Here is a 25,119-nt window from a genome sequence, read left to right on the forward strand (position 1 = left end):
CCTATTTTTTTTTGTTTGTTTGTTTTTAAGGGTTCACAAAGTCACAGATGTGTCTTTGGTCCAGAAATGGTTTAACAGTTTGAATCCCAATGACATATTAATCCAGGACAACGCGTTTCCTCGTGGGAATCAGGTCCAGACAATTAAGAGACGATTTTAAGCGGTATGACAACACATAACAATATTTCATTACTCTCCATCTGGTTATAGTGAAGGGAATGTTGCCAAAAGCCCAACAATGAAACCTGGCCACCGGTGCTACCAGCCAGCAAGCGCAATAAGATAAAATAGCGCCCCCCTTTGATTTACTGCTGCAGTTTCTCATGTAATGTGTTGAATGTGCTGCTCACCACTGAGAATAACACAAGAGGAAAAATATATTCACTTACAGTTTTCAGTTCCAACATAAACAGACTGTTGTTTTGGACTGCATTAGTTTTAATTAGATGTATAATAAACTGCAAACTGAGCAGTATTTGTAGGTTTGTTCATCACTCCAAGCCCATAGCCAAAATTTTAGAAATACTGAGGTCAAGAGTCTAAAGAGTCCATACTGAATTTGTTAATCAAACCCATAATTCAAAATACAATGTGTAATTTTCATTTCAATACACAGTTTTCTACATGCTATCTTAAAGCCTTCACCACAAAAGCAGGAACATTTAGTAGAGAATTATGAAATATATTTATTTTATATTCAGAAGTTCTTAACTTCAATAAAAACAGCCACAACAAGCATCCGGTCAAGGATAAAAGAGACACTTGTTGTCCTTTCAAATCTTTATTTCTCCATGAATAAATCACAGAAACTGAGCGTGGTATATAATACAGGGGCCACACAAACGCTTCACTGATTACAATGTGTATGAAGGACAACTAAATACATTTCTGTGCTTTAGGTTAAGTTTATTATATAAATAAATAAATAAAAAATACTTGGGTAGAGCAAAAAAACAAACAAACTGTTGTGTACTTAGTGATTTTTAGAATATAATAAGTCATTGGTTTATTTGGCAAACTATCCTCATGGATCAAAAAGGAGGTTTGTGAATTAGCCCGAACTATATATATATATATATATATTTCAGTCTTGGCTTATTGTTCAAGCATTTTTGTGCACTCAGCGAGGACTTTTTTTTTTCTTTTTAAATCTGACCTTATTCCTCTGATGTCTGAGGTTCATGTCGTGTTTCATGTGACTCATTTAAAACCGCACTAGATGGCACTGTTCCCCACGTGCTCTTGTCTTTCTGCAGTCCCACGTGCCAGCCGGCCCGTGTGCATCATTGATGGTACGACTGAATGAACTCGACAGACACACTTTGTTTTTTCAGATATTTATTCTTAAAAATGAGTCGGGATCTTGCAATTTGCTTCACATGTGTCAGTCCTGACGTGGGCTTCTTTCGCCACCTCCCACGCCAGCTGTAAAGAACTCATGCAGCTGTGTAGTATGCCATCAACGCTCTATGGTGATCCTACTAGTTTAAAGCTTTGTCACAGAGAAATTAAAAGCTGCTATGATTTTCAATATATTGATATGGATAATAATTGCATAGGATAATAGCCATGCTGTACAATACACATATAATTATAAAACAATATGTTAGAATGATTAGTACAGATCTCTTAAAGTAGATTTATACAGTTTTTCATTATTCTCAACATTTAAGTGCATCGTATAATATGAATGGTCTTTATATTAATGCTGATTTGATACATAGTTATAGTAATTTAACACATACAGTACATACATACAGTTAAGTAAACCTTAATCAAATTTAGAGGGACATTGCAAAGCCCTTAAAATGTAATAGATATAGTCCGATAAAATGATTAAACTTAGAAAATGGTATGCAGCAGAATGATAAAACTATACACAACTGTCATACCAGGTTATGGTGGCATTTTCTTTTACATTGCCCAGTTTTGTTTTTCCTCTATAACACACAGATTATCTACATGAAGCCACTCTCAGAGAAAAAGAACAAAAAGAGAAAAAGGAAAAGGAAAATTTCTGCCTTCAAACAGAAGGTCAAAGTCTTGCATGCATTATTTTAGAAGTAGTAAAAATATTAAAATTAGTGGATAGGAAGGAAAAAAATCATAAACGTCAACAACTGCATGCAGCAACAGTGGTTATAATGTTAACAATCCCATAATGGTTTGAGTACCTCCTGACCTCGCACTCTCACACAACAAAATCATAAGGCATGCCTCACTGAACCCCTCCACAACCATACTTTTAATGGCAGACAAATCCTATGAACGACTGGTATGGATTCCCTTCTTATTTACCTTCATATGGTCAATACATGTGTAATGAAACCTGCAGAGGAAGAGAAAATTCAGCTTGTTAGTGTGACAGAAGTTTGGTTGACAAGAGCTTTGGTGGCTCATCTTGTAATGTGTTGCCACGAGCCCGTAATGCGTATTATTATTCAGGCTTCATCTTAATTATTTAATACTTACTCAGCAGACAGGCTGCTCAGTTTGTGTTCCTCTGGCGGAGGTTCTTGTCTTTGTGGTTGTTGGTTGAATTAGTTTTCCTTCAGAAAGAAGTTTAAAAACAAAAACAAAACAGAGTTCAGACTTCAAATTAAAGATGTGATTAGTTGATTGAGTTTAGTTTATCAAATTAAAAAGTTTGCTTTTCTATGTTTCTTTTATAAATTAGATACTTTTGCTAGACAATTGACTAACCAACTGAGTTATGTTTTCAGGTACTGCCAACTTGTGATGGAATTTAACATCATTTCAGACATTTTATAGACTAAATAGTGATTAAATTTAGAAAAATCAAGACAAAACTGTGGATTTAAGGGGCCATTCAGTGATTCTACAGACAGTTAGTTCTGCTCAGCCCGTGAAAAGCTGTATAATGTCGTCTGTGACTTTGAAGTGAGCTTCAGTTCAGCATAGTTGCAGCTCTCGTGTACATAAAACAGCTGATGGCTACATACACACATTTCACTGTGGAGGACTGTAGCATAATTTATAGCATAAAAATAAAACATAAAAAGACAAAATAGTAGGAATAAAAGTAGAAACTTGCTCTTGTATTGTTGTTATGGTTTCCATTTTTACTCCTATTCTTTATATTTCATATACTTACTAACAATTTATTTGTTTTTATTTCTCTATTCATCCTTTCTCTGTCTTTGTGCTGCTGAAACATAAACCTAAATCAAATTAAACTAAATTCAATTATTTATAACACACTATAATGTAGTTGTAAGCAGCTGTAAGGACATTTTAAGTGTTGAAACAATTAAAATAATGTCATATATTCTCAAATGAAGACATTTTAAATTATTATAACTACGTTTTACCATATAATCATTATCTGTTTACACGCCATTCTCTTTCTCTCCTTTCATTTGCTAACTGCATTATAGTGTGTTATAAACCATTTAATACATGTTTATATACTGTTTATGACAATATAATAATAGGGGGACTCAAAGTGTGTCCTTTATCTCTTCTTAGGGCATCATGGGCTGAGGCTCCCTAATCAGAACAGTTCAGATGGTAATTTGTCAATGCCAGCAAAAATGTCCTCACTTGACTTTATAATATTTCCCTGTGATTGAATTGAATGCAGCAAAGCACCATAACAAAATGCTCCGAGTTGTTTTGTGACCCAGATTTGTGGAGTACCGTGCACTGAGCTCTAAAGACAGGCAACATTATGATAATCTACAACACTCACACACATTACCAAGCTAAACAGAAATAAAAGATATGTTAAGGTAAAATGTTTAATACTTACACTGGTCCTGCCGGGTCATCATCTGAGGCAACAAGGGAAAATATGGAGAAATGAGGACCAAAAAATAAAATAATCGCAAGGAAGTTGCACACGATGAAGTTTGTTTTTTTTAAATATATATATAAATATATAAAGAATGGCAACATGTAACAGCAGCTGTGACTGACACATGGTGCATTTGGTCCTGACATTTTTAAGAACTCTGAAGTATTTCATCTGTGCAGTATGTGACGTGTGTGCATGTTATGGGATGAAAAACGTAGCCTAGATGAAGTCATAAAAGAGTAAACAATAGGCCGACATGCCACAGGAAAAAAAAACACCTCATGAGGTCACTCACAAAAACACACACACACACACAGAATGCATTTAGATCCAGCACAATACACATTAAAACGCATGAGCAAGTGAGAACACTTACATCCAGGCAAAAACATTCACGTTTAAAAAAGAAAATAGTGTTGTCATGCAGAGACAGGCAGCGCTCACAAAGAGCAGCTGTTCACTCAAAGAGATTAGTGAGAAGCAGCTCCATCAATAGCAGCCCTCTAACTGTGAGACAGTGACAGTAGAAATGATTCATAAGCACAAAAATATTTTCAGTTCTTTGCATGCTATTTCACTGCCGCAAGAATTTGAAGTTACCGTTGGTAAAATAAAATGTCAAAAACTTTTAATGACTAATGAGGAGGCTAAACAGAACTGTGTACCGTGCCGTGAACTGGAAGAAGATGACGAGGCTTAATGCTTATTGAAATTCATGAAGCATGCAGTCTCACACTTACCACAAACATGGTTTAGGTTATGCAATTTGGGGAAAAGGGGAGGATGGGATAGATATTACAACAATCTGTTAAAATACTCAACAGCCAGGGCTAATCTGATTTAAAGAAATGCAAGACAAATATGAATTATTAACATTTTGTGCATTCGCTGCGTGACTCACGCAATCTACATCCATTTTGTAAGACTGTGAGGATTCATTTATGACCGTCTAATGAACCGTAATGACAATCTATTCCTGCACTGCAGAGTCACTGAGCTGTCAGTCATCCGCTGCGCGTTGCATCTAATCAGCATGTGACAACATCAAAATTCTGTTTGAGAGAAAAAGGTCACCCAAATACCATTAATGCATAATTTATGTTATAGCCAGATTCTTGGAAGTACTCAGTAGTATTAGACAATCCCAGGATGGCATACACAGGCTGTATAGTTAAATGAGTGTCTTGTGGTTAAGCTTGCTGCAGCTTGGGGACAGCACAAGGTCTCTGGAAAGCTATTAATAATTGAAACTGTCCACCTCCGCAACACTGCAGTATCATATTTCTCATGAATATTAAATGCATGAAATTGTCCTGACAAGGTGCGACCTCTTGCAACAGTGTCTGAGTATTTGGTCAACCTTCGAGACTTGAATAATTGAATACAGGCAAGGCACGGTGTCAGGTGACACAGGTGAAGGAATGACATCAGCAGACACTTGAAAAGAAAGTGCGTCCCCGCCTAGTTGTCCAACGACACACTGACAGGGTTTTTGAGATATCTGTGTCAGAACTGTACAGTGAAACCAGTTCCCCCTCCGATACATGCAATGGTGACTCACCGTCTTGTAAATCCTCTGGCTTCTTACGCTTCTCATAAACAACGATGATGATGACCAGGATGATGATCTCGGCCAAAACCCCAAGGAGAGGCCACAATGGGGCCAAGTGGCTGCGAACCCTCAGCACAGACTTCTCCTCGCGGCTGCCGATTATGTTGGTGGCATTGCACTGGTACTCGCCTGGATCTAGACCAATGTCCAGGTTGATGATGTGGAGCTCAGTGTAGTTGTCTTTGCTGTTGATGAAGAAGCGTCCGCTTGTGTTGTCAATTTCCTAACGAGGGAGAAAAAGGAAATGGAAAACATAATGTTGAAGCCAATCTGACAGTGTGTTTACATAGACAGTGTTGGTTTTCTATTAGTTAAAATAAAACATTATTTCAATTCTCTCTTCAAAACTTTCAAACTAAACTGTAAAATAAGAGATATTAATGTCATCTTAAATGAGACAACATTGTCAGACACTAACTGAAGCATGCAGAGCAGGAGCTTGCGTGCACAGTACATAAAACACATAAATCAAATCTCTAATGTCACGTACCCGATAAATGCCGTTGTCAAACTTGCGCCAGGTCCAGACAGGGTAAGGATAACCGACGGACTTACAGTATAGTACAGCACGCTGGCCCTCATTCTTATTCTCACTGCGCTTGTGGCCGGTAATGTCAGGAGCAGCTACAATAAAAAATTAAAAGTGTTATAATACATTCAAGACATTCAGAAAGAAGTGTAACAGGTCATCTGTGCGTCCTGTGAGTTGCATAAAAAAGATAACATTATAATCCAGTTATGGATTCATGTTTTTTTTTCCGTTTTTTTTTAACTGATGATAAATATTCTTTGTATTGCATCTATCGGTATGAAAGAGTTTGTAGGATTTAGCGGCAACTAATGGTAAGACTGCAGATTGTAACCAACTGAATACTGCACGCCTCACCCTCTCTTTCTTAGCATGTAGGCGAAACTGCTGTGGCTGCAACCAAAAAGCCCAATCTACTGCCAGTGTTTGGTTTGTCTGTCCTGGACTACTTTGGATACTTGATGGTTCAACATGGGTAAAATGGTAACTATTCTTATTTTTAGGGCATTATACTATAAAAAATAAAAATAAATAAAAGATTATATTCCATTCCTGCCAATGAACTTCCCTAAATCTTACACAAAGGACCTTTACAGCTTAGCTGCACGGGATAAATAGTTCAGTTGGTAGAGCATCCACCCCATTTACAAAAGGCTCAGTCCTTGCCACGGCAGCCCAGGGTTTGAATCTTTCCTGCATGTCATTCCCCATCTCTCTCTCCCCACATTTCCTGTCACTCTTCAAGCTGTCTCTGTCAAATAAAGCTTAAAAAGGACAAAAAAAAAGGTAAACAACAGGGATTAAAACATCAGGAAGTCTGACCGACCTGTGTGTGAACAGAAGTGAAATCAAATATTTCATTGACGTCATTTCATCTCATCTAGCAGGAAATGATTCAATGAACCATTAAGTAGAGTATTCTGTATATATGTGCCTGCCTGTCAATCGTCTTTCTCCTCAGATGAATAGAAATGCCCCATAAAACACAAGCAAACGGACCCAAAATCCAATTTGCCTCCATAATGTTGCGTGTGACAGCAGAAAAAGCTGACCAGATTTTACCGTTGAGACATAATCCCATGCCATCAGACAAACAAGACACCATCTGCTGCCACTGAGCCGGGCATTGGTTAGATGGAGGTGTCAAGGGCGCTGGCTGCCCCTGAGCAGCCAGCAGAGCTGTTTGAAATCACAGGTCCTCTCATGACAGGGCTGCTAGTGCTCAAGGCCACTCGGGCCATTTTTATTGGTGACATTTCTAATGTGGCCTTGAAAACAGACAAATATGCCTTTAGCTCACAAATCGACACCTACATTTAACCTCGATGGTGGCGTTGGCTGGAGGAGTCAACTCGAAGGTGTAGACACACATGTACAATCCGGCGGAGTCTCCTCTTGGTTTGTTCACCCTGCAGAGCAGAAACACACCTCACATGAACTCACATCAGGCTGCTAAACTCTGTGTTTAGCACACTCTCTCTCACACACACACACACACACACACACACACACACACACACACGCACGTTGCATAAGGTGACTCCTACCTGTACTCGGTGTTCCTATTTGGGGAGCGTGTTTCCGGGATCTCCTCCCCGTTCTTCATCCAGTAGCTCTCCTGGTGGACACTGTGGGCGCTGGTCAGGTTGCACTGCAGCGTGAAAGAGTCGCCTTCCACGGGGAGTGTGGTGTGTTCAGAGGCGGTGATTGACGGCTCTGCAAGAGAGACACAGATCAGCTACGACAGAAGTGTTGCTTGGTGTGTGTGTGTGTGTGTGAGGGTGTGCTGGAAGATGTAAACAACAGCGTTCAAAGGGTTCAGACAGACACCTCAGCCAGCCGCACTTCATACAATATAGCACAGGAATAGAGTTGCGATGTGGGAGGAATTATTTTGGGCATTTCTTAAGTATAAGTCATTTTCTGCACTGTTGGAGGAAGTGGGAGCATTTCTAGTCTGGCTGAACATGAAACTCTCTGAATCATCAGTACAAGAAGATGACCAGGTGCATTAGATAATGTCTGGTTCACTCAGGTACAAGCCGAGCTCCCAAGGTGAATTTCAGTAAGAAGCATCGCTCAGCTTAAATTTGTGTTACATGCAAAATCATGCTTTTTTAATTTATTTATTTGTTTTTTTAATAGTACATCCTGCAGCTCAAATGAATATTAAAGCTGAATTCTGGATGAATTGTTCAACTACGGCGCTGTGTAGTGGTCTTTTCTGCAGTGAACCCTGAGCAATGCAATGTTTGTATCCGGTTGAAATTCAACCTGCAGAAAATCCTGCCTTGGATTAGCTTTTAAACCATGAAGACCTTAATTGGAGTGTCGTATTCTGCTTAATCCTGATTATCTACAACTTGTTCGCACATGCAGTCACCAGTGAACTGCTCAATCTGAGCAAGTCACAAGCTGAAACACTTTAATCACAATATACATATGTATATTTTGGTGCTTTTTGAGACTACTAGGGAAACATTTTAGTACAAAACAAAGTATTGAGATTCAACACCCAAATTCCCAAAGCAAAACACACAGACTGTGATTCATAAATAACTGCAGAAATAAAACTTATGATCGAGGTCACACTAAATATTGGATGTTATGTGTGTAGGTACAGTCACGCTGCAAAATTTGACATATTAAAAGCACAGAAATAAAACAGGTCAGGACAACAATCATAATAAAAAAATGAAATTGAACACAATGATATTGAGTTTAGGGAAGAGAGAGCTAAAGGGAAAGAAAACAGAGAGGAAATGGAGGACTCTACAGGTGTAGGTCGAAGGATACTGAATTAAGGGGTGAGCACGATGGAAATGACTACTCAGCTCTGCTGGTAAACACTAGTTGATGGTGTTTCTCTTCATTTTCCATGTCTGTAGGGGAAGATGGCACCTAGAGATGAAGCTACCGGTCCGCTGGAGAGGTTTGAGGGAGGCTGAATCACACAGGAGCTGTTCGGTTTGGTTGCTAATGGGAGGTGGGGAGGAGCGTTTCTTCTACACTGACCACTCACTCTGCAGCACCGTTATAGTGGCCTGAGCACGGATCCAGGTGGTGGCTGGATTTTGGTGCAGGTCATTACGTCGAGGGTCATTGCTGGCTCTGCACTCGTAGGTCCCACCATCGTCCAGCAAGAGACGCGTGACACCCAACGCGCTCACGGCATTGACGCCGTATGCCGTGCTGATGGACACTCGCCGCTTACGGGCGCCGTCCCACAGCTGCCTGAAAGAATCAGCTCGGTTGATCTCGGAGTACCACCACTGGATTTCAGGGACGGGATATCCCACCACGTCACAGTACAGCTCGAAGGTGTCACCCGTGAGCTTAGTCTCAGAGAGAGGGGATTTCACAAAGCCCGCTGGTGGCATGCACCCCCAAAAAAAGAGGAAAACAGGTGTAGGATGGAAAAACAAGAAAAAAAAGAAGGTAAATTAAATGGGAATGAAAAAGAAGATCAAATCAAACTGACACTGACAGACAAATTAAGGTTAAAAGAACTGGAAAAAGGAGAATATGTAAAATATGAAGCTGTGGGTAATTTTCCTGATTCACTGTTGGGACTATAAAATGTGTGAATATAGTGACATTGTACTCAAATTGCTTTATTTTGGCTTAACAACAGTCTAAAACCCAAAGAACACACAGAGACACTTAATTAGCTCTAATATACAACCTAAAAGAGTGAAATCAACATCACACAGTCTGCTGGGCACGGTGACATCAACATTTTTTGGTACAAGAGAGACAAAGAGAGAGGCGACCTCAGATCTGCCAGACATTATTGCTGCTATTCCTGGGAAGCTTTAATTCAATTCTGCTGGGACGTCCTTGCAGGGCTGCTCTCACTTGGTTTTGTCCAATTAATGGTATCATATAAATTAGTGTCTGGCTCGCACAGCACAGCACTCACATGCAGAATGTCTTCCAAGTGACCTTGTCATTTTAGTACGTCTTGTCGGAATAAAGAAAACATCTGAGGAAAGCTTCGGGAAAGGAACACAGGTCGCAAAACCCTGCTGTTCGTTTCACCGGGCTGAAATGTGTGAACTGAATTTAAAGAAAGTGAACTGATAACGGCTGCACAGATGGAGGCGAATGGGAGGTGGGGGTGCTGGAGCCATAAGCATAGTGTATAGGCACTGTGGAGAGCACATGAGATTGAGTGGAGATTTATAGAAGCAGCAGCTCTTGGTCTCTGGGGAGCGTGTGGGCGCACGGCGATAGACCCCCCCCCCTCTCCGTTTCCATAGAAGCATCGTACCAACCAAACCAGGCAGATCATTACAGGACAATCACATGTTTGTTTTTTTTCAATCAACACGCTGTACGATGTACAACTGATTCATCAAGGCCCGGCACATTTACCGGAGGCACATATAGATTCCTATACAGGCAGTCGGCCAGTTTATTAGGTACGCCGAGCTAAGACTGGTGCATTCCAGTACAATCCTACCTTCATGACCGTTGCAATCAGTTTGTTTTAGAGAGGCGATGTACCCTCAGTGATATAAATAGGATGGACAAAATAATAGAAACACAAACTACAGCTTCTAAAATGAATCATCACCTTTATGAAAGTATGATTCATTGTAGGACTACATTAGTTTGAGCTATTTGGGACCTAATAAACTGGCAACTGATTGTGTTTATTTAGTACCAGTGAATACAAAGACTGGGAGCCAACACCTCAGCTCTTAACATAGGACTGCTGAGAGACGTACCCTGCCACCTCGCCCAGTGCAGACGTGTAAAAAGTGCTGAACCAGCGGCGCTGTCCCTGAACGCCGCTGTACTGTACACGTCCGAATGCCGCCACGCTTGTCAAGCTGACCTTTGGTTTAGTTTTGTGCGTCACGTGGGTGACGTCAGAATGACACAGGCTGCATTGTGTTTTCATAGTGTCATGATTACTAGCGATAAATTTACTGTTATCTATATATTCATAACCTTTGGAGGGGATGCAACCTACTTATTATTATTAATAGTTCTTGAAGCCCAAAGTGGCACCCTAAATTTGTTCAGTCAAAAGATTTCCAGTCATTTCGGGGTGTAATTAGTGGTTATATTTTTATTTTCTCTGCTTCATTCTAATTCCGTCTACACACACCTTCAGTCTTTTGGTTTCCAGTTTGTTTCCAATCCCTTTTCAATTGAAACATCTGTCTATTTGATCTCTCTGTGTTTTATGTTGGATTGAATCTGTGTGCTTTGGTTTGTTTTCTTGTTCAGTGTGTGTAAAAGTGTGCTTACGTGTAAGCATCTGGTCTAAAAAGTGATGTGAAACTGCTCGTTACAGTTTTTTTTCCAGAGCACATGATGATGAGATCTTCAAATGTGTGTTTGACAGACCAACAGTCCAAAACTGAAGAAATATTCAGCTTACGATGATGTAAAACAGATGAAAGCAATGAAATATTAACTTTGGAGAAGCTGGAACAAGAACAGTTGGAATTTGAGCTTGGTAACGATTAACTGATTATTAAAAACAGTTGCTAATTAACGCTCTGCTGATCTTCTAATCATTTCATCAGGATTTATAAGGATGTAAAGTACTTTTTCCTTTCAGTGTGGACCAATCAAAATCTGCCTTTCAGCTCTAGCGACTGTAGACTGTCAAGATGGTCAGTATGGTATTTTACTCAGAAATAATATAATATTATTAATATTATTCTTACTGGAGATAGACTCGACTTTAAATTGACGCTAGTTTCTGATTCATTATTCAAATCTAACAGCACAACTTGAGAACAGGTGGCCTCGCATAGTCACGAGTGTTTCCTTGCAGATATTTTCTCTGCATCTTCCAATGAACCCATTTCAAACCAGCGTAATATGAAGCAATTTTGGCCACGGTCTCAGCTGATGTACCAAAAACTGTTGCGACACATACTGAGTAGCTAATTGGAAGCTAAATGAATATTCTGTCAGAGCACCAGTGACAACAAGGGATCAGCAACAGACAGCATATATTGAATATATCTACATGCGGCTCAGTGGGATTAGAAATAAGAGCTTGTTTAAAGTAAAATAAACATACAGATAAGATAAATATGCTCTGATGCCATGGAGAAGCTGACTTCATATCCTGAATTTAAAGCTTTTACTCTTATAAAACGCATATCTAACTTTTGGGATTTTGATATTTTGTCATCCAGTATATGAGGGAGCAGAATCGAGAACTCACTAACACTCCTTTAATGTTAAATATGACAAAATTTAGTAGATTTAAGCAAAACAAAAGGCAAACATTCCCCAGTTTCAGCATTTTCTGACAATCCATTGAAGAAAATAATCATCAGATTAGAAGTATTGAAGTATTAGGAGTATTTGTAGCTCTACTGCAAATAACACAGATTGGATCTTATCATTTCAAAGTTATGACGAGCATTAGGTGTATTAGTTGTTTTAAAATTTGCATATTTTTTGAGTTAATCCTTCGTTACTTGTGTATTTCTAGTTTGATAGCGAGACAGACACTTCCTAAACGCACACCATTTATTAACGAAGCAACAAAATCCTCGGTGTGCATCAGTTCAATAAGCGAGACGTTCATTATCAGCAGTTTTTATAGCTCCTGTATGAGGAATTACACACCTAATGGTTTGAATGGTACCATTAAACAACCATCCTGGTAAAAGGCACTCTACTTTAGATGAAACACACACCCTTAGGGAACCTTACCGGGAATATCTTGTATTACCAGATGAAGCTGGGCAAAGATGGAAAACAAGATGTACACCAACGGTAGAATATATAGGCTATTAATCATATATACAGCCTCTGTGAAGAAGATGAGAAAATATCACACTTTCTAGCTTACTGTGAGATATATTTATATATATAAAAGGCCATTACTGTTAACCAACGTTCTGGGCTTCAGCCACAGGAGCTGATTGAAGAGGAGATGTTTCGAGTGGGTGTGCAGTATAAGAGTCAATGCATTCCTACACATGGTCAACTCCACGGACGGGCCCAGGCTGAATAGATTCTCACTCATTCTTTCACGATACGAGCCACACTCCGGACACTTCACAAATACTCAAACTGAGACACTGCTGTAAAACTGTGCAGGCCTTGGGATGAGATTTATGAGCTGAGGAGAGGGGTGGTGGGGGGGGGTTCATTTCGAACAAGTCGAAAACCGTGCTGAGAAATCAATGCCGTTCTGCAGTGCAGTAACATCTCACGCAAAGAGTTAACAGATTTCTCAGGCTTGCAAGAGAGAGGACATTAAAGCCATGGTTTCCCAGTGCAGCATCTCTTGCTCTAAAAATAGAAGCATGCAGCAAAATGGACTGATGCTATTTACAGAGCCGCACTTCTAAAAAAAGATATGATTACATACATGTTATGCTCCTGGGTACAGGACCCCGGGATGCAGAGATGCACAGAGAAATCATCTCACCTTGCTGTCTGAATTCCTCAGCTTATATCCTGACATACCTGAGCGGAGCCAACAGCATGTTGATTAAGTGTGTGCTTATCTCTAAAAAGGAAAAAAGTAGTGACACTCATTCATTTAAACATCCACCTCTTACTTGTCCTTGCTGCTCATGCATTCATCTCCACACTTCAAAAGGACATTTTAGGGACACTGCACACAGGCCTCCGTGTTGGCCCATTTCAGCCCAACGAATACAGATTGTAGCCTATTAATGATTTATTGACCCTCAGAGCTACAGGAAGAAAGAAAAAAAAACAGCACTTCATTCGATTAAAATGTGTTTCTGTCAGGGATTATCTGATAAGACTTAGATATTCATGTTGGTCTTATTAACATTTTCATTTCAAATGCCCTAACGCAGAAAAGAAGTCGACATCTCTCCTTAGAAGCCGCATTCTCGCCATGATGTCTTGTATTTTCTATAAGGAGAGCTCTCTCTCTCTACATATATATATATTTTATTTATTTATTTTTTCTCCTACCGTTCTGGGAAGAGACCGACTGCAGCATCAAGGCTCCAAATATCGCCACCGAGAAGGACATGACTGCAGCTCTCCGCTTGCCAGGTATCATCTTCGGGAGATGGAGAACGCCGGTAGCCGGAACACTAAGGTGACCCAAGCGGGGTAATGATGATGGTGATGATGATGAGGATGATGAAGAAGAAGCCGAGGCGCACACACACACCGGTGCCGGACTCTCCAATCCGTGTCACGCAGAGAGAGGAAGGTGGGTGGGTGGGAGTGTCGCTAGGTAGACTAGCAGGGAGACTTGAACACTTTTACTGCTGGATACCTGTGCGGCTCTCTCTCTCTCTCTCTCTCTCTCTCTCTCTCTTGCAGTCAGTGTCAGATGGCCCGGTGCGGCAAGGGAACCACCTTCTTTCAACCGAGCGTTTGATCTCAAATCCCGCGAGATCTTGGATGAGCTCGAGCGTTCACGTCACACGCACGCACACACACACGCACACACACACACACACACACACACACACACACACACACAGAAAATCAATTATAAGAAAACAACAAGATGGAGGTGTTACTTTTCTTTTAGTTTGTATTAGTCTTAAAACCTTAATCCTTGTCTAAGATGGTTCAGCTAAGGTTAGAGTGAGTTAATTAGAGTGTTCACTCCAATCAACAAATGTGCACAGATTGTGACCTATTCTTTCACCCCCATATTCACTGAAGTAAACACTCATTTCACATATCTTGAATAAAATGATATCTTTGACACTAAAATAAAAAATTTCAGATAGAAAAAAATCAGGAGTAAATTAACTCTGTCCCGTGTCTGTCACAACGGCAACACACTCTCACAAACTCTCACACTATAATTTATTATAATACTATAATAATAGCAATGTTGCGGTTGGTAGCGTAGTGGGTTAAGCGGCCGCCCCGTGTGTAGAGGCTATAGTCCTCGCTGCAGCGGGCCCCAGCTCGAATCCCGCATCGGACGGCTAATTTACTGCGGTCACTCCCCCTCTCCCTGCCTCCTGTCTATCTTCAGCTGTCCTATCATTAAAGGCGTAAAAGGCCAAAAAAATAATCTTTAAAATAAATAAATAAATAATAGCAATAATAATTATGATTACTATTATTTTAAAGGTCCAGTGGGGAGCGCGTCCTCTTCCACAGAGTGCGCCATGTTGAACCACAATTTTTCTTACAGTTGCCCAGAACAGACAAACCAAACATTGACATAGATATGACATTTATTATATTATTATATCATATTGCTTTTTATTTGAATTTTGCAGCCAGAGCTTTTTCCTACATGCTTTAAAAAAGAGGTTGAGGCGTAGGAAAGTATTTATTTGGTTGCAGTTTGAAACTTCACTGCTAGGTGCCTCTAAATCCTACACACTGGACCTTTAACTGGACTCAATCAAGCTGCCAGGTAGTCAGCGTTAACAAGCACGTAACTATGCGGAAGTGCGAAAAACTGCAATACTTCTAATGGCCACTTGAAGCTGGCTACAGAGTAAGTCATTATCCATAAATCCCCATATCAAAATAACAAGTTTACAGGCTCATACAAAACAAGGTTCAAATTGTGTCAATGTTCAAATTATATTAAGGCCTAAAGTTATCCATAATTAAAAAAAATTGTGACCACTTTGACTGACAGCTTGTCTGAGCACCTTGGTGTCAGCATCCTCCACGATCCCCCTCTTTGCCCTTTTTTTTTTAGATTAGACAAGTTAGGCAACTTAGACAAGTTGTCTCAAGGAGAAAAGAGAGAGAAAAGTAAAGCTCTAGATAAAAAAACAGATGAGGGACAGCAACTCCTGCAGGAGCTGCAGAGGCTGAAAATGGGTTAAGCTGACACAGGCTGAGGTGAAAACTTTTGCATTGCGTGTGTTCAAATTACCCACTGCAGCTTTAATAGTCCAATTATTTTGAATGGTGGTTAGATTTCTGGCCATAATTATATTTAACAGATATTAACAGACTTCTGCCAACCAATCAGGAACAAGTACTTGTGAGGTACTGCAGAATTATCCAACCATTACTTCTGGTCACTGCTGCCAAGGTTTAAATTGTGCCATGGGTCAAGCAGTTTCTCAGGCAGACTAAGCCGTGACCTCAACAGCACATGGGGCTTTAAGTAGACTTTTAATCCTATTTCTCTCTGAACTAATATAGGGTAATGGTAACCTCACACCTACAACACAGTTTAACCTTCTTCCTATCTAAACAGAGCGAGTAAAGTGGCCTAAAACCTGAATAGGCAACACAACCTGCTGCTCTCTGGTGGCCTATACTGTGTAGAAACATGCTGGCCTGGCAGTTTGTCACTATTGTCTGACTCAGGTGAGAAACAATGTAATGTCTTCAGAAATTATTTAATATGCATGTCAGGAATTGATCTTTGGAAAAAAAAAAGAAAGAAATTTTCCGCTTGCTGGTTCCCTGCCACCTGCAGGTGGTGCTCAGTTTATTTATTTTTTTAGACTTGCTCCTCAGAAAGCCTGAGTCCACCACTGGTCATGTGATACTCTTTAGTCTTTGCAGGATATGGTCTTGGCTGCAAATACAAAAATGGAAGAGTGAGTCCAAAGACAGCTTTACTCACATCTATTACAGCTATTTGGTGTCAGCAAACAAGGACAGGTGCTTTTTTGGGATATGGTTCCCTTTATAGTTGCAGTAATATCAAGAGCCTCAAGAGTTCCACTTTATGTATAGATGTTCAGAACAGGACAAAGGGATATTCTGCTGACTACTGATTAGGGAACTGAGAAGGGCGTTATAATGACGTTATGCTTATTTATTTAGTTTTATTTAGTTTTGTGCTGATGATGTGCATTTGAGGATACAAGAGTATAGAGAGTGTGTGGCAGTGCGTCCCTCTCATAGTGTGGCTCATCTTGACTTTCCTGGATGGCCAATACTTTGCCTGTGTAAAGACAGATTGGTCAGGTAGCTAATTTTTCTCAATCTGCTCATCAAAAATGGTGCAAACCAGATAACACCTAAAATGAACCATCAGAGGAGTTACTGAGGATGACTCAGGACTGGTTCTCTCTCTCTCAGGTAAGGAAAAATCTGATGTCTGAAAATCATTGTCAGTCAAAAATTGTCACTGTACTTTTCTTTGTTTTCACTTTGTGGTTTAGGGTGTTTGTTGGCGTCTTTACTGTGGCCACTGGACTATACCCCATGATTAAAAAGTGCTTCAAACACCAAAAGAGGTCTGGGGATGCCAGTTACCCGAAATTTTTTACACATGTTTGAAAAGAAAATGGAACTTCTGAAATGGAGAAGGCCGAAGGCTTTGAAATTAAATTACTATATGCATATCCTTAAAAGTAACCATCTTGGATAAAACCGAAAAATCTTCTAAATAAATAGTTCTTACATAGATATTTTACTTAAATTACGTAAAAAGTAAAGTAAAATTGTCCACTGTGACTTTTAAAAATGCTATCTGCTATCTGTATCTATGAGGAGGTGCCTGAGACAGCGTATTAGAGAGTGCATAAGAACTAATTGTCAAGGCTCTTCGGGGAGCCTTTTTCTCTGTAACTCCTCTTGTGTGTTCAACAAGAATAATAAATTCAACTTAAACTTTGATACTTCAAATCCAGTCTTCCTTATTGAAGGCTCCCTTTAGAATCTTTCCAGTCAGGCCAGAGGGAAACATGAAATTCCTAAGTCATTATTTTTGTCTGTTAGCTATATATGCAAAAAAAAAAAAGGAAAAAGAAAAGATACATGTACATTTGTGTTGTACACGTTTGTGAGGAACCAGATAAATGTCAGGAAATGTTTTGTGGTTCTGCCTCTTGTGCTTTCTCAACCAGTTGCACATATTGTTGTTGTTGTTTTGTTAGATGAACAATAGTCACAGGAAATGCCTTACCGCACATCCTGAAAGATACAGAGAGTTAACTCATACAATGAGAAAAGCAATAGTCCACGTTAGAGTTCTCACTTGAAAGCTTGTCAGTCTTCATGTGCTCAGCAGAGCCCACAGATGTGATCACAGTCAGTGCCAGATTACTGAAGCAATCAATTTTGACAATCTGCCAGGATGTAATTTAAGTTCTATGAAGTAATTACTCACACTACTATTAAGACAATTTATTGTATGGCATGCAGTAAAATGTAATACCAAAAGGACAAAAACATACTGTACAGTATTTTGCACTCACGTAACATAAAAAAAGTATTTATCATAAAACACAGTCTTTCTTTATTGTCTAGTGTTTTACAGTCCTATTGGTACAGTGACAACCATTTAACCATTCACATATAATTTTTGGTTTATTTTCGCTTTTTATAAATTAATCCATCTACATATCTCTCATTATCCACATTATCTCTGTTTTTCTTTTTTTCCTTTAAGTATTTAATTTTAGTGCAATCTGAAAGTGCACTGCAGTATCTGTGGTATTTGCCTTACGATGTCTACTTAAACGACATCACACAAAATTGACGTGTATGTTTGTTAATGCTTGATTTTTTCACTAAGATCCGCCATTTTGTGTTTCAAAGCATGTTGTTCATCTTTTAAATAGTATTCCAGAGATTTAAATATAGCATTTCCTTAAAGATCTCACTGGAGACCAATCAAAGAAACAGCTACTTTTTTCTAACTTTGGAAAGACATTATACAAATGATACCTTTCCCATTGGAAGGGACTCCTATTGAGCACTAGATATCACCCCCCAGTTGTTTTTATGTTTTAGTTCCTAAATAGCATAATTGATTTGTCACATTTGTGAGTGACAAAACATTTGTCATTTATTGTAACTTGTAACTATTGTAACATACTGGCCAGGCACATTTGTCATTGTTAGTGAAAGCTATCTGAAGTGGTGCACTCCAACCAACACAACAAAATACTCATCAAAAGAACTCATGGATTATTCACATAGCATGTTTGCTTGGTGTCAGGTGAGAAGAATATCTTTTGGCACAATATCAGAAACTGATTTGTAGTGTTGGAACTTCTTGATTCTTTGTCTCACTATATTGTCTAATTTTTAGGGAATCAGATTCTTGGATATGCAATAATGAAGTGCCAAAAAAACCAACAAAACATGGCAAGCACGGGAAGCAGAAGCAAGATCCTGACGAAACAGAAGAATGAAGGATGTTATATTTCAGTATTGGATATGCTTTGTTATGCATACAGAGACAGGAAGAGCATCTTTAAAAACACACATGAAGAAAACATATTATTACATGGGCCACATCAGACATTTAATTCAAAACATTTCATTAATCAGTCATTTGCATCGTCTTACAGTACCTTGTTTTACCAGCAAAAGGCCCAAAGTATCAAAGGCTAGATGGAGAGGCTAAGAGGAAATGGCCCTTTTAAATACCTCATTACATTTTACAAATCTATTTTATTTCTGTTTTTAAACTGAAGTCCATTGTTTTATGAGTTAATTTATCAGTGTATTTCTAAATGATATACTTTCTGAGTGTTTCATGTTATTTTTTGTAAATCCCTTTTCAAATGATGGATTCATATTTAATTTATACGCATCCATCCGTTATCTGTAATCACTTGGATATATGTATGATTTAAATACATGCAAAAATGTCAAAATTGTACACAATGCTATTCGCTGTGAATATCGTGATGTGTAAAAGTAATACTGTGATAATAATGCGATACTGTGATAGGAATACTGTTGCAAATGAGATTTTGCAAGAATACATGTCAAGATGAAACCTCCTGTATTTCTCACGTTCATTTAAAGATCTGGAATAAATCCTGTCAGTCAGCTTTTTTCTGTCAGAGTCTGATGGGAACAACAAGTCTGAGGTTAACAAATGGTCATAAAGGGAAGTGGTAGAAAGAGGTGCAAAGATCGTAACTACACAACATAAAAATACTGAATAGCTGAAAGGGTTTCACTTTTTCAAAGCAGCAAGAAGAGTTAATTTATCAAGCGTCAATCTTAAGGTGGGTAAAACTTTAATCTTATTGTACAAATACAAACTGGGGGACAGTTAAAGGTGATTGGTTCCAGGTTTTATCAAGTCTTTAGGCGAACACTTGAAGGCGTGTTTGGGCTGATTGATTTGAACTGATTGATTGAAACACCCAGCTTTGTTACATGAAAAACTGGAGTTATTATCATTGAACTCTGTGAACAAAGAAATGAAAAAACACTCTCAAAAATGCATAATAATAGATAGATAATACAGCATAAGACATCAGAGGCTCCTGAATACTTTCTTCCTTCCTGACCTCACCATTGACCTTTGACTTCAGCAATTTCTCCACAACAGATATCATGATGTGTAAAGGTAATACTGTGATAATAATGCGATACTGTCATAGGAATACTGTTGCAAATGAGATTTTGCAACAATACATGTCAAGATGAAACCTCCTGTTTTTCTCACGTTCATTTCAAGATATAGAATAAATCCTGTCAGTCAGCTTTTTTCTGTCAGAGTCTGATGGGAACAACAAGTCTGAGGGTTAACAAATGGTCATAAAAGGAAGTGGTAGAAAGAGGCGCAAAGATCGAAACTACACAACACAAAAAGACTGAATAGCTGAAAGGGTTTTGTTATGGAGAAATTGCTGAAGTCAAAGGTCAATGGTGAGGTCAGGAAGGAAGAAAGTGTTCAGGAGCCTCTGATGTCTTATGCTGTATTATTTATTGATGCTTGATCAAGAAGAATTAGAGACACTCTCAAAGTACATCTGAAGTGCCTGAGTCGGACTCACTGGTACTTCCTGTGTTGTCACACAACCTGCATAGCCTAAGCCTCTTTATTGCATCCCTGGTCCATGCTATCCAGGGAAACCATACAACTTAAGTTATTTTAATTATTTGGGGTTTATTTGAAGGGCTGTTTGTTTGCATGTGTTATTTTCTTTTGTGTTGTGTGAGCTTGAACTTGATTGTAAGTGAGGCCTCCAGCCAGCTGTTTATCTATATTAAATATCTAAAAATAAATATAGAGGTCTCCATTGTCATAAATATAGAGGTCTTCATGTGTTCTTTGACCTTTGTCTTGATTTTGTTCCCTGTGCAGAATTAAAAATGGCAGAAAGGGCAACATGGAAGGACTTCTTGATGAATCAACTTGAGAGGAGTCCTCTTGTGTCAAATTTGTTCCTTGGCTTGATCCTTACTTTGCTGGAGAAGTTAGTAGAAATGGAGTTTTCATGCCCTTGCGTTTCAGGATGGAATGTTGCATTTGCATGTCTATTTTTTAGTATTCCTGGATTTCTGAGTTTTGTGCTGATGATGTGCATTCGAGGATGCAAGAGTATAGAGAGTGTGTGTCAGTGCTGTATCCCTACCTTAATGTGGCTCACCTTGACTTTCCTGGATGGCCAATACTTTGCCTGTGCAATGACATATTGGTCAGGCAGCTATGAAACTGTTCCTCAATCTGCTCATCGAAAATGGTGCAAACCAGATAACACCTCAAATGAACCACCAGAGGAGTTATTGAGAATGACTCAGCTTTGGTTCACTGTCTCTCAGGTAAGGAAAAATCTGATGTCTCTGTAAATCATTGTCAGTTAGTCAGAAATTGTCACTGTACTTTTCTTTGTTTTCTCTTTGTGGTTTAGTTCATCGGAATGGTGTTTGTTGGCATCCTCACTCTGGCACTTGGAGTATATGCCACGATTCAAAAGTGCTTCAGAGATAACAACAAAGACCAAGGACCAGAGGAAACGCCTGCAGCTGTTGAAATGGACCCTTTGAATTGAAATTACTACATGTATATTCTAGTCGATTTTTACTAAAGATGTGTTTCTGCCAGTGTCGAGCAGAAACTGTAAGTCTGTCTCAGATGTTGGGTGACACAACACGACGAAGACACTGCGACTTATACTGAAAATGTCTCCCAGTGTTGGTTCCAATGATTTTTTATGTCCTCCCATATCAATTTTTTCCCTCTACTTTTGATAATTTTACTTTCATTTCCACCTGCTCTTTCTTTACTGCCTCCTTAGCAACTTTGTCTGCTTTTTCGTTTATTTGTACTCCTAAATGCGCTGGAACCCACATAAACATTATTTCCCTTCCCTGTTGTGTTACTTTGGATGTTTTTAACATAATTTCATATAATATTTCCTGATGCATTTTTGCTGTCCTGTTTTTAATGCTTAAGAGTGCTGAATCATTACATATGGCTATTTCCTGTCTGTCATGACCTATTCTATTGCTTGTAATATTGTGATGACTGGGAACCACCACTGCTGCGCCTCTTGCTCCTGTTATTGGCTCTTTGGATCCATCTGTGTAACATTATCTCCATACTTTCCCTCTGGATAGTTATACAATTCCTGTACTCAGTCTGCTGTTTTATTTCTTCTCTCTTTTTAATTGTTCTGTTATACTGACCCACCTGAAACTTAATTTTTTTTCTTTCCCCTTTTCCCAGCACATCTCCAAAACTCTCTTTCATTTCTCCTGTTTCAATCTGAAGGGATCATACTGGTGAAGTTTTCTTTGCTCCTAGATCTAACTGTGTTTCTGTTTTACACCCAAGTAGCAAGTTCCCATCTCCGCTTACAGAAAGCTGTGCTAGGGTACCGGAACACCCACAACCTACTCTCTGTAAGTTACCTTCCTACTCGAGTGGTAATGTTAAGCACTCTTGTTCAAATCATTTTTTCACTCTCCGTTTTCCACAATCCAATTCCGCCTTCTCTCCTTGATTTCTTTTTAACTTCACTTTCAGGTCTAACTGGGTGTGGGCTGACGTGCTTAAACAGTCGTCGGATGTTTTGGATCAGAGTCTGATGACAACGACAGGTCTGAGGTTAACAAACACAACACAACAAGGCTGAATAGCTGAAAGGGTTTCACTTCTTTGAAGCAGCAAGAAGAGTTAATTTATCAAGGGTCAATCTTAAGGTGGGTAAAACCTTAATCTTATTGTACAAATACAAACTGAGGGACTGTGAGAGGTGATTGGTTCCAGGTTTTATCAAGTCTTTAGGTGAACACTGAGGAGTGTTTGGGCTGACTGATTTGAACTAATTGAAACATCTAACTTTGTTACACGAAAAACTGGAGTTATTATCATTGAAATCTGTGAACAAAGAAATGAAAAAACACTCTCAAAAATGCATGCAAGCATTTAAATCTGCATAAATATTTTGTATATGTTTTCTTTCTTCACATCTACACCTTTCTCTGTCTGTGCAGAATTCATAATGGCAGAGAAAAGGCTGATTGCCAGACTTTGCTCTGACTCTTGGTGTGTTTTTTACAGTATGGGTATCGCTTCAAGAAAGTATGATAATATATGTGACTTTACATCAGTCTGTGGACTGCAAGCATGTCTTTTTTATTTCTGTCTTCAAACTAAAGTCATTTTTTGTGAATTTTCAATGTATTTCTAAGTTATATACTACTAAATACTTATTGGGTGTTTCATGTTATTTTTTGTAAATCCCCTTTAAATTGATGGATTCAAATTTAATACATCCATCCATCCATTATCTGTAACCACTTACAAGTTGCCATCTTATCGCAGGGCTTTAATTTGTACATTGTTTTTACATTATAGTTTATTGCCCATTAACTGCCCCTTGACAAAACAACTAATCATTTCAGTTGTGCGTATATAAATTGTTGAATAATTTGATTTTTTGATATTTCCCTCAAATGTAGTATCAAAGTATAAACTGGCAGTACCTCAAATTTGTATTTAAGTACAGCACTTAAATATAAGTAAATATACTTATTCCACTACTGGACCTGATCCATCTACATGTAAACATCTTATAAATAAAGTTTGGATACATGTATGATTTAAATGTATGTAAAAATATCAGAATTGTACACAATGTTGTTCACTGTGATATCTTGATGTGTAGAGGTCATACTGTGATAATAATGTGATACTGTGATAGTTATACTGTTGCAAATGAGACATTGCACAAAAAATGACAAGATAAAACCTCTTGTATTTCTCAACATTTCCAGATCTGGGGCTAAGATCAGTGACATGTGAAACGTTTTTAAAAGGTTTTTAAATGTAGCATTGAAAAAAAGTTGATCACAAGGCACTGAGACAATTGTATGTAATGGACTTCTTTCACTTTCAGTTAAAACTGGGTGTGGGCTGACGCACTTAAACAGCTGTCAGATGTTAAGGATTGCATTGCTGCCTGCGCACAGAGTAAGTTCCACTTTATGCACAATGTATGTTTTATTTTGAACAAATGTCATATGCAACTGAAGCTCTTGGTGGGCTTTTACAGTTTGGGTATCAGTTCAAGAAAGTATGATAATGTATGTGATTTTACAATCTACTGCAAGCGTGCAGTTCCAGTTGACTAATCTGTGATTAGTAATATTCACCAATAATACATAGCGGATGTTTTTTTAAGTTTTAGTTCGTTTTTACTTTTCTTTCACAGTCAGAAAGCATATTTCCTGATTCATTAATGTTCACAGTGAAAATGGTAATGTGACTCGTGATAAACGTAAAAACAAGACAGGGTGTGTTTTGGCACTTCATGTGTTGTCACGCAAACTTCCCTCATCACGCAAACTTCCTTCATCCCTCCCTTAATGTGGCTCACCTTGATTTTCCTGGATGGCCAATACTTTGCCTGTGCAAAGACATATTGGTCAGGAACCTATCAAACTGTTCCTCAATCTGCTCACCAAAAATGGTGCAAACCAGATAACACCTCAAATAAAACGTCAGAAGAGTTACTGAGAACGACTCAGTTTTGGTTCTCTCTCTCTCAGGTAAGGAGAAATCTGATGTCTCTGAAAATCATTGTCAGTTAGTCAGAAATTGTCACTGTACTTTTCTTTGTTTTCTCTTTGTGGTTTAGTTCATCGGAATGGGGTTTGTTGGCCTTCTCATTCTGACCACTGCAGTATACCCCAAGGTTCAAAAGTGCTTCAGATGGAACGGACCACCTTACAATGTTGTTAATGAGAATCAGGAAAGGTCTGAGAATGCCAATTACCAGGAAATTGAACTTCAGAACAATTCATCTGGGACATGATATAAATAACCAAAAGTGGGACCTTCTTGGTTATTTGTTGTACAATGTCAAATAAATAGTTCTTACACAGATATTTTACTTGAATTATGTATAAAGTAAAATTGTCCACTGTGACTTTTAAAAATGTCTCCAGTTGTCATGTGAGAGAAATGAACCATAATTTCTTTAGCATTTGTTCAGAAATCAATAATTTGTTATTAAATAAATAAGAAACTTTTTTATT

At 38.7% G+C, this 25,119-nt stretch overlaps 1 protein-coding gene and 1 long non-coding RNA gene across 3 annotated transcripts; one reads left to right on the top strand and one right to left on the bottom strand.

Annotated features, from left to right (window-relative positions):
• Window positions 1–1,321: 1,321 nt before the first annotated feature.
• Window positions 1,322–14,269, bottom strand: LOC104940602 (neuroplastin). Of its 2 annotated transcripts, none has more exons than XM_027273056.1 (8): window positions 13,897–14,269; window positions 7,506–7,674; window positions 7,273–7,367; window positions 5,920–6,053; window positions 5,379–5,652; window positions 3,773–3,794; window positions 2,473–2,549; window positions 1,322–2,329 (listed from the first exon to the last, which is right to left on the bottom strand). In XM_027273056.1, the coding sequence occupies exons 1-7, from the start codon at window positions 13,985–13,987 to the stop codon at window positions 2,489–2,491; spliced, it is 846 nt and encodes a 281-aa protein (XP_027128857.1). In that variant the 5' UTR covers window positions 13,988–14,269; the 3' UTR covers window positions 1,322–2,329; window positions 2,473–2,488. The 2 variants fall into 2 exon arrangements, with proteins under 2 accessions (XP_027128857.1, XP_019124814.1); XM_019269269.2 differs by having other exon boundaries at window positions 3,773–3,779; window positions 13,897–14,266.
• Window positions 14,270–16,587: 2,318 nt separating this feature from the next.
• On the top strand, window positions 16,588–25,108 carry LOC113744158 (uncharacterized). The gene is made up of 3 exons (XR_003461311.1): window positions 16,588–16,959; window positions 23,979–24,052; window positions 24,720–25,108. It is a non-coding gene; the product is annotated as an uncharacterized LOC113744158 (long non-coding RNA).
• The last annotated feature ends 11 nt before the right edge of the window (window positions 25,109–25,119 follow it).

The sequence above is a fragment of the Larimichthys crocea genome, chromosome XXI, assembly GCF_000972845.2.
Source record: "Larimichthys crocea isolate SSNF chromosome XXI, L_crocea_2.0, whole genome shotgun sequence".
In the NCBI taxonomy this organism is placed as follows: domain Eukaryota; kingdom Metazoa; phylum Chordata; class Actinopteri; family Sciaenidae; genus Larimichthys; species Larimichthys crocea.